The sequence below is a fragment of the Anarrhichthys ocellatus genome, unplaced genomic scaffold (genome assembly GCF_004355925.1).
Source record: "Anarrhichthys ocellatus isolate YVR2014 unplaced genomic scaffold, GSC_Weel_1.0 scaffold1, whole genome shotgun sequence".
NCBI lineage: Eukaryota > Metazoa > Chordata > Actinopteri > Perciformes > Anarhichadidae > Anarrhichthys > Anarrhichthys ocellatus.
In genome coordinates, this window is record NW_022280031.1 from 2085425 (window position 1) to 2106205 (window position 20781).

Below are 20781 nucleotides of genomic sequence, written 5' to 3' on the forward strand. Positions count from 1 at the left end.
CTCTGCTCTCTGTGGGAGCAGCAAAGCAGCAGACGGACCAACGGTCTGCTCTGTACACAGGCCAGCTCCTCTCCTCGGTGCCGAACATGTCACAAAAGGCCTATGCAACTATGCAGCACAAAATTAGGCTTTAGACATCTGACTCTCCTCCTATTTGAGTAGCCAGAAAAAACTGTCAACCGTTTATCCAATTACAAGGTGAATAAACCAGATAAACATATTCTGTGACCTCGTGTGAACTCAAAAACTATAAACAGACATTTTAGGCACATTAAAGGCCCTAAAAAAACATTGAAGGCTATTTGTAGGTTATTTGGAGCTTACCTTAAGTTAGCATTAGTTCAAGCTCAGGCCCCACAAGTGGTCAACCTAATCTGTGTTTATGGAAGATGTTCTGGTTGGTTCAAAAGGAAACAAATCTGCAGTTAGTCGGTTTAACAGTTCTCATCTAAAGACGAGTATAACAACAGGTGCAAGTTCTCTCTCAGTCAACAACTCCAATGCTGCTAAACATAAGCACTGAATAACACCTGGGTCTCTGAGTGAATTGATAAGGTTCTACCAGCCAGACAAAATAAAGGAGACAATTTATAGAGTGAACAAGTATACAACTCAACCTGATAACAGCGAGAAGGACTGCAAAGCATACTAAACATGTCGCCACTCAGGAGATAATGGCATGAAACTGTAGTTGTTGTTTTTTTAGGGTGTGACTACACCAAATTATTTTCCTTTGTCCAAACTGCAGTAGAAACATACTTTTGTATGTTTTTAAGGTCTACACTAAATGGCAAATGAACTTGTACTTGTATTGTGCCTTTCCAGTCTTCTTCCGATCTTCTTGCTGCTTTAAAACCCGACATGTCATCATTCACCCCTTCACACCCATTCATACACTGATGGCAGGGGCTACCATGCAAGGTGCCACCTGCTCATCGGGACAAACTAATCATTCATACCCATTCATTCACTTCGAGAGCAACTTGGGGTTAAGTGTCTTGCCCAAGGACACATCGACATGGACCGGAGGAGCCGGGAATCAAACCTCCAATCTACCCAATCACATGCTGTGAACCATAACGTGAGAACAAACGTTACATGAATCTATGAAGACTATTTAGTGCATTGCATTTTAGTACCCTGGTGTATCACCAGCTCAGGGTCTTCACAATCAATACGAGTCCCGACTGCGGCGGGAAGTCGTGTAGCACACTAACATGTTCCACTTCCAGTCCATCGGTCTAGAAGAATGTCTGGAACAATCCAGTGATGCTCCAGTGTGTTCTTTGGGTTATTTTTGTGTAACGTATGATCTCTATCACTTGTGTGTCACTTATTTTCTGTTTTTAATTATACGTGTTTGTGTGCACATGCGTTACTATGTGTACAGTATGTGGATATATAGTTGCCTTTGATTAATAATCTCCTGACCATTTCATTACAGCAATCAGGTCGGGGATCGGCAGCGGTGGCAGGATGACTTAGAACTTGGGGCCTCGGCTCATTAACTCCCCGTGACCAACGAACGACACCCTCGCGACAAATTGGAATTGCCTCAGCACCCTCACTCAGGCTCTTCTGCAGTGAGAACGTAAAGATTAGATCCCTTCCCCTCTAATCTTCTGTCTCACAATCATACCTAAGATCCTGTCCAGTGTTTCCCACTATTTTGGGAGACTATAGTGTGTGGACCTCGGACCAGCTAGGGAGTGCCGTGGACATGCTCCACCGGAAGGAACATTTTGTACATTCGAAAGTTCAATCAATCTGGTGCAACTTCAGAACTAAATTAAGAGGCTAGATCTATGAAGACCGTTGTGCTCTTGTAATCAATTGTGTGCTCTAGTAAACAATTTAATCATAAACACATTGTTTTTATATGAATGTTAATAACACAGCAAAAAAGTCACACCCACAAAGCACGGTAAACGAAACAGGATCCGTGTTTCAAGACGGGTCGGGTGGGTTGCCGACCTCGCCGCAGACCCTGCACTGAGGACACTCTGCCCCGGTTGACAGAGCCGGGGAGGGGTGTTGAAAGCTCTCGGCTGAAGCCACAAGCCACATTCACCCGAGTCCTTTCCAGGCCAAGACAGAGACGGTCTCGCACTGGCAGTCCACCGCCACGGAGAGGTCACACAAGGCGGATCCTTCCACATCGAGCAGTCGCCATTGACCCGCCGAGTTGAATTCCCCAGGCAGAATGCGCAGTCTCCACCCGCTGAGAATTGTGAAAATATTTTCGGTTCATTATGAAACTGATGTAGACACGTCTAGGTATTTAATGCGAAACACGGATGTCCGAAATAACCTTACACCTTTTCCTTAGAAGGGTTTTGTTTGTTTTTAACATTGACAATACTGATGTATCATTAATAAATATTACCAAATACATTTATCAAAACTATCCTAGTACTGGTAAAGCATAGTGATTTGTTGCATTTAGTAGCATTGTAAACTGACCCCTTTTCTTTCATCTTCAATCCTATTTCCTCTAAAGTTCACTTTTATATTTTCTCTGCTCCTTTAATTCATCTTCCCATATGGTACTAAATATATTCTTTTCTTTACATCGTACGGTCTCCTGCCTCCAATAATCCTGTTAGTTACTTTGAAAAGAAAGAATCCACAACAAATACTCTGTTTAAATCAAAAACAACCTGGTAAATACACTGCAGTGCATTCTGTTGCTTCTATGGGTTTACGACTGCCAGGAAATGTGGTTTTAAACTTATTAGGCATCACTAACTCCCACTTGTACATTTGATGTGAGATACTTTTTTGAAGTTTCACCCATGTTTACTTCAAATTCAGAGAGCTGGAGAAAAGAAGGATGCAGTGAGAGTGTCAGTTACTCTGCATTTCTATTTGTGTACGTGTGGATATTTGCTGGTGCCTGTGTTAGTGTGAGGTTTGCGTGCCCATGTGATTTCAAATTCACACATTTTAGGAGACATCAAGATAGAGTGCCCAAGGCGTGAATAATGACCTGCTGTCATCTCCATGCCCTCTGAATCCCAGACTCTTAATCAGCCACCTCCATGTGCAGTCATACAATTTAATTAGTTGCCCACCAATGTTATGATTAAAACTAATCGCAAACATCGGAACCGGTCTCTGATCACATCCTCATGTTCATTTTATTTTACTTTGGTGAAACAAGTAGCTTCAAATCAGGGAATTTTCATATGGGAAGAAAAATGTAAAAATGATTTTGATGCAATGGGTTGTAAAGCCGATTCACTCAGGGGGACTTGGAATTTGTTATGAAACAATAACAATTGAATGCAAAAAAAATATTTTTACAATAATAATGCATTTCATTTGTATAGCGCTTTAAAAGGTACTCTAACTAGCATCACGGGTTAACTTCAGAGTCAAGTCATCCCCACAGCTGCATCACTCGAGGCATCCACAGTCGACAGAGCAGGGGGCCTCTTAACCACGCCAGTTCAATATTAAGATCCTGGCTCTGCGTCCCTCTGTTATAGCTAAATGACCTCCATATTTCCCTTTGTGGCTGACACTAATGGGAACCCCCGCTGTGTCGCACAACTCACCGCCCTGCCTGCCTGCGCTCACTGATGCTCAACCTACTGGATTGGTGACTGAGGTCATCTTTTTCTGCTCTGACCACAAGTTGTGGAGCAAAACTTCAACAACCCGCTGAGCTAATGCAATCAGTATTCAACAACCATATCACTTACACAAGCAATGAGCGCTGCCCAGGCGGGAACAAACACTGTTTGGGTCTGTGCGAGATAAACAATGAGGTCTTCACAAAAGGGGAGTAGGGAAGGACGGAGGAATGAGTAATGCTATGATGCATCCTTGGGGTTATGGAGTCATTAGTGTGAGGTTAGGTGAGAGAGAAAGAGAGAAAGGTGAACACGGTGCTAGCATGGGATAGGATGTTATCTCAGAGGAATTTTGTCAGATTTGCCCTCAGTATCAGCTCTCTATATCTGATGAACAGTGTTCACACTGCCAAAGATATGGCAGCAGTAAAAGTGTTTTTTTTTATCCTATGTAAAGATTGTTCTTTGTGAGTTAGACACCATATTAATCAAAAGGATTCTACTTTTATATTTGCAAAGAATGTAAAGCAATTTGTGTTGATGAGACCGGGAAATATCATGCAGTCAATATAGTATACATATAGGTGCATGTTGTACCTATATGTATGTACATTTTGAAACATGTTGTTGAAGGTTATGTCTTATCAAACCATTTCATGAGAATACTGTGTTGTCTATTTTTGGTGAGTGATACTGGCTGAGTATTATGAAGCACTTAATAGTGGTGTTTGTAGTTAGTGTATTACACTCTCTTCAGATATTATATGTAAAAAAACAAATGCCTATAAAGATTTAAGGAGGGAGTGACCAAAGTCTTTCGCAACCGGTGCTTAAACAGCAACATCCAGGGTGTATATCATCTCGCCTCTCGTTGCGGTTTGACCTTTAACCTGATCACAATCAGCACATGATGTAATTAATGAGGTGATTAATTGCTGGATTGATATATTGATCAACCAAAAGGCTCTCGGGTAGAAATTGAAATCCTAAGCCCTGTTTAATTATGGGAATATTAAGAGTTTAATTGGATCCTCCGGTCAATTTTGGGGAAAATTTGTTTCTAATTTGTAGTAAGTTTGTCTGAACCTTTTTACTGCAAGTTATAGAAATAAAAGTAATAGTATCAATAACTTAAATCACCGCATTGAGTGTAAATGAAGTCTTACAAACTAAACTTTAATACATTTTGAATAAAACAATGTTAGTCACATCAGATGAATTTAATGTCCACGCTTTGTTATTAATATAACATAACTCAACATAAACTGGGCTTGGGAACGAACTAAAGTCAATCATATGAACTCAACATTAACTGAAGTATTGGAAGGAGCTTGATCAAAGCGGTCGGGCAACCAGGTGAGAGATTTTGGCAGCACGGGAATCTTTTAGCTAGGCCTTATGGACAAGTCTGCACTCATTACCCTTTTTGTTGACTTCACACCAGCTACAAAAGCTTTGCCAAATTACTCTGAGAACTGCTTGAATGCTCTATTTTACTGTTCTTACCAGAAAAAAACAAGATGCTACCATAGCCTGGGTTTATTTTGTATTTAGGCTTTCTAAGGAGGGGTAATGCTGGCTGTGTTGTTGAACAAGCCATTTGATTGTCTAACAACATAGCCAGTGAATGTCATGCTGTTTCTGCAGTCGACCTCCAAGTCTTACACGGTGACATGGACCCCAGTCAGAGAGGGAAGTCAAAGTGAAAGGAAGAGCATCAGGGATAAACGTGTGTGACACTGAAGCCATGATGAAAGACACAGGTAGAAAAACCGCAGAGGCAAATATCGAAGGAGACGTGAGGTAGCGGTAGTGGAGGCTTGTAGCTCGGGAAGGTGACCCTGAGACACAGGCAGAGCTGTTCACTTAGGCAGGCAGGGAGCAGAGCAGTGGCAGCACCAGAGTAGTGGTGGACCCCTGGAGAGAGGCACTGGAGCAGATGGAATAGGAGAATTTAGATTAAGCAATCCCACACCGCACAATGTCACCATGTTGATGGTGCTCCCGTCTTAGAGGTGCTGTTGGACTTTTGCACCTGAAGGATTTTGGAGAATGGAATTTGTCTGATATACAGCTTTTTAAGAGACCGCATATAAAATCTTTATGTTTCTTTATGGCTGAAAACCATGTTAAATAATGAAGATAAAACTAAAGTATTTTAATTATTAATTAATCCCCAATGTATTTTATTGATTAATCAATTTATAGTTTGGACTAAAAATGTTTTTAAAGTATTTAAAGCACCCGTCACAATTTCCCACAGCCCAAGGTATAGTCTTCAATGCTTGTTATTTCCAAACAACAGGATAATCAATTTATATTTCAATGATTCAATGATATATAAAACAGAAAACATCTGAAATGTTTCACTTTTCTATATGTTTACAGCACATTAAAACTGACTGTGAACTAAGTGGATTCATTGTGTCACACTGTTCGAAGAAGACAGACAACAAAGTCTTCTAACACGGTACTGAACTCATGTCGTCTTCCGCAGTATGTGAAATGAGTGCATACACTGGCTTTTGTTAGCAGCATCACAACCAGTACATGCATCCTTCTTTGTGAATCCTTTTGAGAACGGCTGCGCAATTTGAAACTTAAGGAGCAAAAGCGGAAACCGGCGGTAACAATGAACACTACTGTATTATATACAGAGGCAACTACAGAATGTAAATATATTGGAAGCCTACCGCTGAAAAAAATGTCTGCAATAAATTGTATCAGAAATGGGGTTTGATATAATAGAAATCTTAAGGATAATAATGTTCAAGATTTTAGCTATTTCATATGTTTGTCAGGGAAGTCATACAAGCCATGACCATGAATATGAGACAGAGAAAGAAGAAAGAGTGAGATCACATTGAGTGCGGACAGGGTTGGCCAAGCTCATCATTACTAGACTGGACATCTAATTTCTTCACCTCAGTCTCATTCTCCATTTCAAGGACACACTGGCTGCTCCCTCTATTGTGGTTGGACGGCCAGCTGCCTGATGTATTATATCTTCTGATTACCACCCACCACACTGATATGGTCCCAGCTAGAACAGGACAGAGGCCAGAGTTCCAGCACTCGGTCTGTATGTCCTTTATAAGCCGGTATCAGCATGCCTTTGCATATGAGCATGTTTGTCTGGCTACTCAAACATCAGCATTAATGCATTAGCACAGACCACATGATGTCAGCACTTCACATCTGGGTGGTGTGAAAAAAAGGGGAAATACAAAGACACATATACAGATGTGCTCACGTAGCACAATCCTTGTGCTCATGCTATTGCGCATGCATGAACAAACACTAAAACACTTCCTTCTTGTCAAATGTACCAAAATAAATACATTTCCTTCACGTTTTAATTTTATACATTTATATATATTTGGAATAACTTCGTGTTGACACTATCCACAGCAGTGGTGGGCCGTCAGGGCCAGCAAGGCCTTCCCTGCTGGCCTAGACAGAATCACAAAGTTATAGCTATTTCATAATTTAATAATTTTTCATAAATACACTACATGTATTAAAAATGTTTTGTCCCATTAGCTTATTTTCTCATTGCACAGCTACTGTCTTCGTTAGTTGCTCTGCTTCCAGTGCAGCTTGTTTTAAGTAGAGCTTTTATCCAATCAGATCTCACCTCTGTGTCTCTAGGTAAGAAGAGAGGCCCGAGGCCTGCAGAGTCTCAAGTGCATCCCTGTGCAGTTTAAGTGAACGGGGACGATATTGTTGATTGTCATATTCTTCAACCAATCAGATCTTTAGTTTGACATGTTGGGCGTATTCTTTGACGTGCCAGAGCCTGCTAGCTGGCCTACAAGTACGTGATTAGTCAGTGGGCTAGCCTGACATGTTGGGCGGTGACAATCCCAATATCTGCTGCCTCTGTTGAGCGGACATTTTCAGCCCTCAAACGCATTAAAACGTATTCAGGAAATACAACTGGGGAGGCTCGACTGTCTTCACTGGCATCCATGAATCGAGAAGAACTTCTTACTGGAACTAAAACGCATGGATGTACTGAACAACCATGGGATTAAACTCTTTATTAACAAAGAAAGGAGGATGGACTTTGTCTTTAAATAGTGAACAACAGCTCTGGTAATTGTAATAATTACTGACTGACAGTTTCACTATTAAGTTATTAGAAGTAACCAGATGGTCTCATTGTGCCCATACTGTTTGCTGTTGTTTGTCTTTGTTGCGACTAGCCACTCTGCTGAGATCAGTTTTCTTTATTATCACCCTCGTTGTGCCTTCTCTTCATGACAGAGCCATTTCTCAACAAGACACTCTCTTCTAGCTAATTCATTTTTCCCCGATACAGAATTTATCTCCCATTACTTCGCACATACAGCAATACAATCATATTTAATGTTCAATAAAAAAGGGGGAACTTTGTTGCCAGAGAATGTCTCATCCTTATTTTCCTTAACAGCGGGTTCCTGATGATCGCCTCTGTGTGTAAACTGTCAGAATTTATAAGGTGGCACTGACGGATGCATTCATTTTCTTGGCCACTTGTCTGATATTCAATATCATGCGTTTATCTGTGAGTGCTGTGTTAGAAAACTCCAGGGGAAAAATTATTCAATTGATGGCTGAAAATAGATGTTTATCTCTCTACCAGTCCTTTATGCCTTCAGTCTGATGTTGATATGGCATTTGTCACTTACAGTTTTTCTCAATTGCTAAAACACTAAAACCCATTGGCTGAACAAAGTTCTTAGTTGCCTGAACTCATTTAGCTAATTGTGCAATATGTTGTCAATACCTTAAACTATTTCACATGGTAAAACACAATTTGCAGATCTCACTTAGACTTTTCAGCAAATCTCTAAACACATTCTCAGTCTCAAAACACATTCTGCACTCTAATGCACATGTCATCCATACTGGTAAACACAAGTGGCAACAATCAAATACAAATAGAGAACACATGTCATTGATTAAACACAATCACTCAAAATTGATTTCACTTGTATCAAATGATGTGACACAACCAATATAAGCCAGTTTAGAGATCAAACAGGTGGTTGAAGGTGGGAAGGAGAAAGTCTGAGAATGGATAGAAGAAACAATATGAGAGGACGAGGACGAGGACAAGTGCGTATGCGAGGTGGGCGACGAGGAGGAAGAGGAGGAGGGCAAGAAAGAGGAAGAGGAGGACGAATAGGAAGAGGAAGATAAAGAGTGGAAATATCTGATGAAATTCGAGCAACAGTCATAGACCATGTTATAGTCCACGGACTGACAATGAGGGAAGCAGGACTTAGAGTGCACCCTAATTTGAGCCGATTTTCTGTGTCCACCATAGTAAGGACATTCAGAGAAGAGAACAGGTACAGTATGCTACTGTATTTTTGTAATTGCAAATTTATTGTACTACACTATATGCAGCTGTTTCAATAGACATTTGTAAAGTTCATCACTGTATGTATTGTACTGCATGAATATTTTTTGTAACTGCACATCTACTTTTTGTAGAACTGCAAGGCTGCCACATGCAGGTGGAAGGAGAGCTATATTCACTCAGGAGCAAGAGACCGTTATAGTGGGCATGGTCCTTCAAGATAATTTAATACGACTCAGAGAAATCCAAGAACGAGTGATACAAGACAACACACACTTCCAGGGAATCGACAGTGTGAGCATTTCCACAATTGACCGTGTCCTCCATCGTAACATGATACGAATGAAACAGATATACAGAGTACCTTTTGAGCGCAACTCACCAAGGGTGAAAGAACTGCGAGCTCAGTATGTGCAAGTAAGTGTACATTCAGACACATTTACTGTAATCCAGATTGTCTACAGTACTGCCACATACTATGTGAATGACATTACTCTTCAGTACATACAATGTATGTGAATCAGAAGTGCATACAGTAGGCCTAATTGAACTCTACAATATAGCACTGTCTCTGTACAACTTACTAAATTCTACATACATTATATTGTATTCCTACACAGACAATATTTGACTTGGAATCCTTGGACAGACCCCATGAGTTAATCTTTGTCGATGAAGCAGGCTTCAATCTAACAAAGAGGAGAAGGAGAGGCCGAAACGTGATTGGACAGCGGGCCATTGTTGAAGTCCCTGGTCAACGAGGTGGCAATGTCACAATCTGTGCTGCTATCAGCAACCATGGTGTTCTACATCACCATGTTACACTCGGGCCATATAACACCCAGCATCTTCTAAGATTTCTGGCCAATCTAAGAGATATTTTATTTGAGCAGCAGGGTCAAGAGCTAAATGAGAATCCCATTCCCACCAATGTGATAGTGCTGGACAATGTCAGTTTCCACCGAGCTGCTCAGGTAAGGGAATGGTTTAACATCAATGGTCAGTTTATGACCTTGTACCTCCCTCCATACTCGCCTTTCCTGAATGCGATTGAGGAGTTTTTCTCCTCATGGAGATGGAAAGTGTATGATAGACAACCCTACACCAGAGTAAATCTGCTGCAAGCCATGGAATTAGCCTGTGGTGATATAGGTGAGGAATCATGTCAGGGCTGGATACGGCACACAAGAGGCTTCTTCCCCCGTTGCCTCAGGAGAGAAAATATTGCTTGTGATGTTGACGAAGTGCTCTGGCCTGACCCAGCCCAAAGACAAGAAGAAGCACATTGATGACATGTTGACTCCTTTGATTTTTGTCCCTTTTACTGTAGTATTGTATACTGTAGTAGGCCTACAGTGCATTGTAGGATGTATAATGTACAATAAACAAATTGTATGGCCTTGAACATCGTGCTTTCTATTTGTTACAGTAACAGTACTGACTGCTCAATAGATTTTGACTGGTTGCAGGTTCATATCAACAAAGAACAAGAATTACAGTATCACAGAGACAAAGGACACGTTTGTGAGATGCAGGGTACAGTACTGTAAAAATAGGGGTACAAGGAGGAGGAAGAACAAAAGAAATTGCAAAGAGCAAAGCACAATTGTAATTTCTGATCAATTTTGAGCTACTGTAATAGAACATGTTTTCATTCATATGAAATTTGTTTTGAGATTAAAACTGTACTTCTCCCTGAGAACTATATGTTTTGAACAATGTGTTTTCTATTTATTGGTGTATTCTTTACTGACTGCTTGATAGTGTATATTATTTTGATCACTTTGTTTATGATTTGAGAGCAGTGTTTGATTTTGAGCACAGGTAAAACTGTTTTGAGGAGAAAGTTTCATTTTGCAAGAGGATTCAGAGGTTTTGTAAATAGTGCTTGAAGATGAGGTTTTGTGTTTACAGTTTTGAGAAAATGGGTGACCGTTTCAAGAAATGTGTCTTAGCAATCGAGAAAAACTGTAAAGGTGTTTTGCCCAAGAGACATGTACTGTATATGTGATAGCTGCTCTGCTACTGATGATGTGCACAAAGCTCACTTGTAGATTAGGAACACACACATACACACATATACTTTCAAGCTAAATACATCCACACGCAACCCAAATGCGACACGTGTGTCGATGGATTTTTTTTTTTACATCAACAGCCCAAAGCCCTTTCTTCCTCATCTCTCCCTTCCTCTCACCTCTTCCTCTTCTTCACCCTCATCTCACTCCATCTTTCCCTCATCCTTCTTCCTGTCTCTCCCCTCATCTCCTGAACCTCCAGAGGGTTCCTTCTGATTCATTATTTCCTGTCAACATGTGTCTCCTGAGGCCTCCCATGCACTGGAGCTCCTTCTCTAACTTCACTTGAGCTGTTAAATAGGGTACACACATCCCCTCATCCTCAACAGCTTAACCTGTGTGTCAATGCTTTAACTTTTAAACAGGTAACGGATGCTTTTTATTGAATAACATTTAATGGGGTTGTGCGGTTGATCCAGGCTTATCATGAAGTGGTGCAAGTTGTATATATAGCTGTAACACCCAAGATTTCAGTGAGCGGTTCAACAGATTGGTTTTGACAGGCTCATGATTTAAAATAATTATTTAGAATACCAGGCCTTTCACCCACGCTGTTATATTATTAGACATCAATTTGCCTTTCTGAAGGCTCTGCTAACTAACGGCTTAGCAACTACATACAAGTAAATAACCAGGTTGCTACATAAATGGTGGCTTGTGGAATTTGAGCTCATATAAAATTACGTCATCGTCCACAAAAAGGTTTTGTTCGAGTATAAAAACAATATTACAAGCATAGTGATAATGCCAGAGTTGTGTAAACTAATAACAAGTCAAGAATAGAGCCGACAGGTAACATACCGTAAAAATAACTTTTCAGTGTTTGTTCAAATACATTTGGGTATCTGGAGTGCCTACCAACCCAAAAACTGTGAAATAAGACAAACCAGTCCGGTTTTTGTGGGTTGCCTGGATCAGAAAACATGTGATTTAATAAGCCATTCAGATTTCTGTCATATGCAGGCTCATTAGAATATAATCGCCCACCATCTGAGTACTGTCAAGCCAAAAAGAGCAGACTGGGCATTTTTGGGAGGAGGGCTTAAGGTGTTAAAACAAAGTGTTTCAGACAGAGGTTGAATACAGGTATATTATTGTATCGGGGGGGAAAAAATGTTAACAAAGTTTTTAACATTAAAGCATGTAAACATGTTCTTGTAGAAAGTATGAACCTGCAAATGAGCATGGTCTCCCCTTTAATATTAAAAAAAATTGTAAAAACTTTTTTATTTATTTTTTTATTTGGGCAACATATGCCGTCACAGATTAAAGAAAAACCTGATTAAATGCTTAGAGACATTTAAAGAGAAGCTTTGATACGGGACATGAGCAGTCACTGAATGGTTTGATGTGGATCACAAGCTGCAGTCAGCAGATCTCAACCCAGTTGAACAACATATGGGAGACAGCGAAGGAAGGAGAGTGAGAGAGAGAGAAAGAGCAATCAGATGGGATTCGTCCAGTGTTGTACAGGCAGCCAGTAAAGGTCACACCAGGAGGTCACAGAGGCGATGGTCACATCTACTGACACGGCAGTTCCAGACATGATTGGTGTGTGAAGAACGAAAGACGTGACTGTGAGTGTAGTAATTATCTTTAAAATAATGTGTGTTACAGGCTGACCCATACTCACCTCAGCTTTTTTGTATACAGTATATTCCCAAACCTGTCCATTCTCATAATTTAAGAAAAGTATGCTGACTTTTCTGCTAATCTGAGTCAACATTATCATAACATGATCACAGGGGCTTTCGATATGGACTGTGACTTGTCACTTTGCACCAAGGTGTTGCTGGTGTGGTTTTCAGTGAGTTATGGGCTGTTGCAAAGTAATCTGGCTGCAGTTTGTTGGACACCTTAATAATCTGAACTGAGACCTTGGACTGTCATATTGACAATGAAGGGGGGGAAAAACAGCAGCGGGCCAGTTTGAAGTAGGTAAATGCATTTGGAACGGTCATCATCACAGAATATCAAACCGAGAAATGTACTGTATTGTATGCTTATCTTGGAAGTGATTCGGTACTATGACTGCATATAGGGAATTCATGTAATTACCTTTGGATGAGACATTTCTGTCAATCAATTCTATAATCATAGTATCAGATTTAATCTGAGAGTATTCATTCAGTTATTCATTAAATCAGTGTTCAGTATGATAATTTCTCTCAGGGTTGACTGAAAAGTAAAAGGTCTGATAAGAGGGCATGGCAATAATATATTGGGGCTCTGATTGGAGTTTTGGTTATCAGGCTCCTACATTGGGAAAAAAAAATCACTAAACTACTACTACTACTACTAAAAATGAGTGTCACAAAAGTAAAACAGCGTTGCGTATGTGGGCAGGAAGTATACCAGATTTAGCAGCAGATAAGCAGCCAGCTAACAATTTTTCTCAAAGAGCTGACAGCATTATTTTGCCAACCGCAAACTGGAAACCATTGTCAATTTAACTTATAAATGAATTTGATGCTGGTGTGGATGATTGATATGGTTCCAACTTGCTCTCACAAGTCCTTTGACATCTGGCATCCAAACTCTTTTTTCCCTCTCTGCCTCCCACTGTATCCTCGCAGTCCTGTGGCTGTGAAGGTCAGCCTGTCTCTCCTAACATATGACCCTGACTAACTGCACTGCCTTTGGGCCAACAACCCAAAAGAACTGCAGGTGTGTGCGAGCATGTGAGCACCTACTAAACACTTACATGCATGTTCTGGTGAACGCTGATGCATGGGTGTAACATATCTTCTACAAACACGTAGCTAGCTACTGAATTCATGGGCTGAGAGAATCAATCATGGACAAATACTATACCTGACAAGATGGCAGAGAGAATAAATAAACAGAACATCCTAACAGATAATGGATTTTTGAGGGCAATAACAATGTTGATATTTAATGGTTGAAAGAAATTCAATAGAATAACCTATGTTGATTTTTTTTATCATAAACACTTTCGGGCATCACACGTGGGCAATTATCTGGTACTCTGGTATCCTTTTTTGCTTTTGCTTTGTTTGCTTGTTTGAATTGTATGTCTGTGGGTGGATCAGGGTGAGGGGTTTGTGAGTAGTTGTCTTTTGTTTGTTTTTACACTTGCTCTAAAAGTTCAAAATTGATAAGAATTGTGACCGAGATAGTGTGTGTACTGAGCTGGATGTTTTACAGTTCAACGGTTAAAAAATAAACATGTCAGAGCTCTGAGGTAGACAAACTATGTAATGATATGTGTTAAAATGACTGCCAACATCTGTACTGCTATTTCTTGGCATTTACTGGTCGACATATGAGCTGATACCAATATATGTATAAAAAACTTTTACCTGCCGATAATATTGGCGGGCCATTTGATTGCTAAAGGCTCTAACAAAAATCATGGATCAAAGCAAAAAATAGAATAAAAATGCTTTGATACATGCTGATATTATTAACAACAGAAGAAATAGGACATTTTCTTGGACACAAAAAATTGCTTTGTTTTGCTCAATGCATAGATGTAAAAGTATTCATAAACATTTGCATTATTTTACAAAATGCTTACTATCAAACTTAATTTTTTATTTTGGCTTCATCTATTTATGTTTATTTTGTGGTAGCACCGGGCAAGGTGTTGCACTATTTGAAAAGTAACTGCTGTGTGAGGAAGCTGTTGTCCTTGTGCAGGAGGTGTAGAATTGCCATAAGCAAAAGAATGGCTTCTTAAATTAAATTAGCCTGGCAGAAGATGACACATTTGGTTGCCATGCTGCTCTGGTCCCAGGAGACCCAACGCCCAAATGAAACAAATAGTTCAGTGATATCAAGTGAAGAGACAAACAGAGCCAGCAGCAGTCTGCAGGGACAGTCTGAGTAGAGGAAGGGGACCCACCAGCCCCCTCTACATTTACAGAGGTTGTACAAACACATCACAGCACCATGTTGTATGTGTCATGACAATCTTTTAATCTACAATCACATGGATAATTATGACTAAAAGTGAAAACAGTGTTTGCAATTGCAACCGTTTGGATTAATACGCATGGACATTACGTTTTAAAGCTATATAAATACAGCACAGACGCAACAGCTTCTACATGAGCAGGCAGGCAGTGCAGATCTGAGTGATAAAATGTGCATTGCACTGCCGGACACACTCTTCTGTGCCTTTCCTTCCACTTCACGACAGTCAAATTTATGGAAAGAAACCAAAATATCAATCAGGTAAGGGGAGAAAAAGAGGACTGTAAAGCTCCAAAGTGCAATATGAGAAAGAACGCTTAGTCCACAGAGCACCCGATGTTAATCAATTTAAACAACTTGTTAGCAGCTTTGAGGGTGACGAATGTATTTTGACGGTAAATTAATTCCATACAGGGATAATTTGAAGCACCCAACTGATACAAGACTTTGGTTTATCACTCCTGTAGAAAACATGTAAAGTATGCTGGCAAAAAATGACGTTGTAAAATGATATTAACGTTAGAAAAGATGATCTGTCTTGCAGATTGTGTAGACAAGAAGGTAGAGAAAGATATATACTCAATTATCAGTGAATAATTAATGTAGAATTACAGATTTGTTTCCTTCATTTGAAAGCGCCTTGTCGTTTTCAGAGGTTTGAGAAGTGTTACACAGAAGCGATTACATTAATATTCCATAATGTTGTGACCAATCACGTTTCAATATTTAATCTGCGTTATGATTTAATATTTTTCTTCTGTTGAACAAAGTAGGTTCTAAAGAGAAAATGTTTCCCTATTTTATAGAGATCTCGAAGTACTGACCATTATTGGAAAAAGTCATTACCGGAACAATAAATAGTGTTCAGAGGTGATGCTAGAAGAAGGCCAAGTTGTCATCTAAATAAAAAAGGTTTATCCTCTGGCTCACACCTAATTTGTCAGACCTGTTTCAACTTTCAGCTGAAGCAGCACTTTGTGTAACACTGACTACTGAATTAGTTGCTCATTTTAGCACAGTCTCTTGGACTGTCAAGACTTTCGTCCTTGGTTTTAGAGATATCCTGTGTTAGAGAAGTCAGGGGATCGCCAAAGTCACCAGGAGCTATCCTCTGGGGACCATGAAGGTCCGGATCCAATCTGGTTGGATGGCAAACCACCCAACCATTGTCAAATAATTCCCTCATCACTTGAGTGCAAAATGAACAAACCAACACGCTGACTGGGATTGCCATCTTCAAACCCCACCACTAGTGTGGCTAAAAACTGAGCTACATCAATCTAATTTAATATATGATTGTCATTGGTGTCCAATATTTACCCAGGGGATACACCCTAACCCTTGATAATATTTGTTCCCCGAATCCTAATATGCATTTGTAGAATCTAACCTACGGCTCTCCACAAAACTTCTTCCCTCAGGTTAGATTTGACAGTCCATCTGTTATGCAGTGCAAATTTTTGCATCACGTTACTTGCGGGAGTTTGATTGCGGGACCTTTTGTGTGAATTTGCATCATTCGCTTCATTGGCGCTGGATGCGCCAGAGAGGAGGAGTAGCTCCATGGAAACCATTATCAACTAAGCCATATATTTCCACCATCAATACCCACTATTGCTGCTTTGTACTGTACATGTTGGGGAAGTCCCAGATATCCCAGGAAACTAAACACCGTCTTGTCTGGGTTCATAACATAAAGGTGTATTCACTGTATCTAGCAAGGAACATGTCGGCTGGTTTAATACAGCTGTATGAACCCAAAATAAACAGTTTTGCTATGATTTATTTGCAATGAACGGATAAAAGGGATGCCGAAATAACAACATAATGATGCCAATTCCTAAAAAGTCTGAATTCATGTTTTGTTAGTTTTCTCCGCAAGACGACAAGTTAATTTAAAAACTTTTAAAATGCTTGTTTTCTCAATGGACCTCAGATTGATTTTTGCTAGGCTTTGCTAACATTGTAGCTGCGCCATCAACACTCAATTACGTCATATAGGCGTAAATACTGCAGCATCATTATTGTTTATAGCATATGGTTTATACAGATACATTTATACACATAGTTTATTCGGGTCTCTGTACTAAACATTGTCAGCTCTCTCATTTCTTTAGACGTTTGCACTATTAGCGCTGTTAGCACCGTTAGCTGTGAGCCGCCGGCTCCATGTTAAGGGTTGTTTAAAGGCAGTAGAAACGTTCCCAATCTCGTAATTGGAGGCTTTGTAAAGAGTCTATAAACACTGGCAGAAAGGGAAACTGAATAAATCATATCACAGGAAAACCGCTTCAAAACTAAAAACATAACTAATGGTCAATACCATTGCTCACTACAATTGTAAAACATATGGGGCATTTTGCAAATGGACCAGTAATGTTTACTGATTCTCAGCTGTCCCAACTTTTCACAAGTTTAAATGACTCTGTTTTGCAGAAAGGCATCATGGTAGTTTTCCTGAACTTTTCTCAAGAGTGCGAAAACTGCTTACGCTCTATTGATTTCTCTTTTTTTATTCCCCGTTCCCATTCTGTGGACTCTTCACTTTTTTTCTGCCTATCTGTAGGTCCTGCTTTTCCTGCCGATAGATAACAGTTATCTGCACAATTATTTGCAGCGAAGTGATGATCAATAGAGCTAATATAAAATGGTTAAAGAACAAGCAGCCCGATACCCTAAAACACATTAGCATAAGTGGGTTTGAACGCAGAAGCCACCAGGATGAATATTAAATGAGATGGGAGGTGGGAGACATGGAAATGTATTCTGAGTGTGTGGCTGGTGGCATTACCATCCCCACTGCCACCTGTCAACACACACCGTACACGCACACACACTAACATAAACACTATCACATGACACAGAAAGAGAGAAATCGACAGAAAAAAACATGTGTAGCTAACACACATACACACACACAGTCAAACCACACTGCCTCACTACCAGTTACTTTACACACAGAGCCACCAATGTGTGTCTGGCCCATCTGCTAAGAGAGGACTGCAAAATGAGAGCATGCAAAAGAGAGGAGAGGAGAGGAGGATGAGATGAAAGAATGACAGCAATGTGTTATGCTGGTAACTGTCACTGTTGAGAGAGCATAAAGCATTCTAATTGAATGTAACAGAAAACTGATAACCACACATAAACAACCTTTTGTGTTTATGTCTCACAGGTACACGCTTACGCTTGCAGGGCAATGTGGTGGTGCAGAACCATATGAAATATAGAAAACTGTATAAGCACATTCGACATGCATACACCATTTGAGCAGAGACATCTGCAGAGAGATATCTGCAGCAAACACGTCCGCACACAAACAGGGAAAACACAACGGATGTGTGCTTGAAAAAAACAACAGCAACAGGCAAGCAGCCTGCATGACAGAGTCATCAGGTGTCCATGAAACTTATATCAACAACTGCGAAGAGAATTTAAAAACATCATAATACAACTGCAAGATGGAGGCATTGCTTAAAAGGTCGAAAAAAACTAGAGGAAGTACTTGGACTCGGAGAAACAGGAAGGGACTTTTTTATTTTATTTTTTTCATAGAGCAAAAGAATAATCGACAAATTAAGAATATTTTTAGAGTAATTGATAATGCAAATAATTGTTAGTTGGAGCCTAATAAGATATTTATTCTGCCTGTTTTTACATAAAATACAGTGAAAAATTTGATAATATTTCACCAGCGATAAAGTAATACTTTCCAAAAAACGATGAACTGGAAAGGAATGGACATTTCGCTGTATGGGCTGTTATTTTTACAGAGCATGCTCACGTTTTTTTTTCCCAATGTTTGAGCTTGTTTCCAGTTTGGAGCGTATATGTGTAGTCCTTCAAAAACATGTCAAAATGGATGCCAGGTACGTGGGAAATGAGAGTGTGAGAGGGAGTGAGGGTGTGCTGGCAGGTTGGGGGGAGATAGAAATAGAGTTGTTTGTGGGTTTATTTTGAGCTCCATTACCCCTATTACAGATGAGTATCTGCTCTCCACCCTCGTCTAAATGCTGAGGATGCAGGTGGCCCACTGGGGAAAGCACGTATTAATCTCTCACTGGCCATCTACCTATCTGTCTGTCCATTTATTCATCAGCTCATATGATGACAATCCACTCTGTCCATTCCACTATTCTTCTGCCTCTCCTCCATCTTTCAGATAATCAGTCCATCAACACATCCATCTGTGCACCCATCCAGCAATTCATCTGCCCATCCATTTATCTCCCCATCATTCATCCATTTGTCTATCATCTATCCATCCATCCCACCCTAACACACAAGCTTGCTTCCATCAGTTTCCAGCAGCTCCATCAAGACCGCACCTCAGTTGTATGTTAGATTTCCAAACAGACAAACAGAAAACAGAAGAGCTTTTTTGATCAATAGACGGTGCAATCTGCAATCACTCCCGCGACTCGATAGTTCTGGGAAATGCAAAATGCAGCAACAGGGGAAAACAATTAAAAACACAGATAGAAAACAATGTACGGACACTGTTCGAAGGCGTTGATTGCCAGGAGAGTCTCGTCTTTGAAATCAATTACCAGTTCACAGATATGGCTTGTAATTGAAATGGATTAGTGTTCAAGGATTATTATCCTGTGCATGTACAGTAAGGCGATGAATGTGTAAAACTGTCCCGACGAGGAATCTTTGCAGAGTAAAGGAATAGTTTGATATTTTGGGGAAGGGGCTTATTCTCTTCCATACACAGAATTAGATGAGAAGACTGATGGCACTCTCATGTCTGTGGGCTGAATATGAAGCTACCAGGAAAAGATGGTTAGTGAAGCTTAGCACAAAGACTGGAAACGAGGGAAAACAGGAAGCCTGGTTCTGTCCGAGCTAAACTACCAGCACATCTAAGGCTTAATAATTGGTGAACAAGCTTGGCAACGTTCACTCAATAGATTAAAAACAAATACTATCTCAAGGGTTTCACACATTTTTACATCTTTAAAAGCTACACAAAGGAGGTGTTCTTTGTTTGAAGAAATTAACTTTAATTGTGGGAGTGGAGATATTGTTATTTTTTTTTATGTGCGTTACCCGGAGTATAGTGTATCCGTCTGTGTGGGTATACCACTGCCAGCTGCTGTTATAATCAACTTAATCACTGTATTAGTCTGATTCTTTGTAATGCGTACTTCTTGTAATTCTAGTGGTGTAAATACAGTAGATCATGTGACATAGCTCCAGCATAATTTTGGGGAATCTGCCAGAGTTCCAGGTAGCTTCAGGGAATTAAAGAAGTATCACTGCTGGAGGGATGCAATCTGTTTTGTTTTTTAAATAATTTTGCAAGTCATTTTTTCAAAGTTTTAAACTCTTGCGTTACTGTCCCCGGTATAATAATGTCCATTCCTCACCTGCTGTTAGTTACTTTATTGTTACATTGGTCGTACTTTCTTGTTCTCCGCTCTCCTTTTTAATAATGTTGAGCAAAAGGTTGAAAAAGCAGCTTTGGTTTAAAAGAAAATTAAAATGAAGGTCTCCAGAAAAAGGGGTAATGGAAATTGATACTGAAAGTACGTTTACTTTTACAGTGCAGTGGCTCTGCATGACTTTACCCTGTGTTTAAGGGGGAATAAGAACTGAATATCTGCTATTTGCAAGGTTGGCTATTTCAGACAATCAACGCATTATTGAATTGTTATCGATTCGTCCTCTGTTCTCTCAATGGAACAACTGCGATTGACTGCAAAGGTGAACCTCACTGGTAATATTAGGAAGAGAGGAGAAACAAATGCTGAGGGAAGAGGTTAGCTCATGTCATTCTCTGACACCCCTCAAGGCTAACCATTAGCAAGCAAGAGCCAATAACCATTTC

At 40.0% G+C, this 20781-nt stretch overlaps 1 protein-coding gene across 1 annotated transcript; it reads left to right on the forward strand.

Annotated features, from left to right (window-relative positions):
- Positions 1-9261: 9261 nt before the first annotated feature.
- On the forward strand, positions 9262-10481 carry LOC116383140 (uncharacterized). The gene is made up of 2 exons (XM_031846734.1): positions 9262-9345; positions 9549-10481. Exons 1-2 carry the CDS (start codon positions 9262-9264, stop codon positions 10215-10217), a joined length of 753 nt encoding a protein of 250 aa, XP_031702594.1. The 3' UTR covers positions 10218-10481.
- Positions 10482-20781: the final 10300 nt, after the last annotated feature.

Excerpts from the sequence above, each read along its gene's own strand:
- LOC116383140 (XM_031846734.1), top strand. The coding sequence starts at position 9,262 with ATGATACGAATGAAACAGATATACAGAGTACCTTTTGAGCGCAACTCA. Across the intron at positions 9,346-9,548 it reads TGCGAGCTCAGTATGTGCAA|ACAATATTTGACTTGGAATC; the intron begins GTAAGTGTACAT and ends ATTCCTACACAG.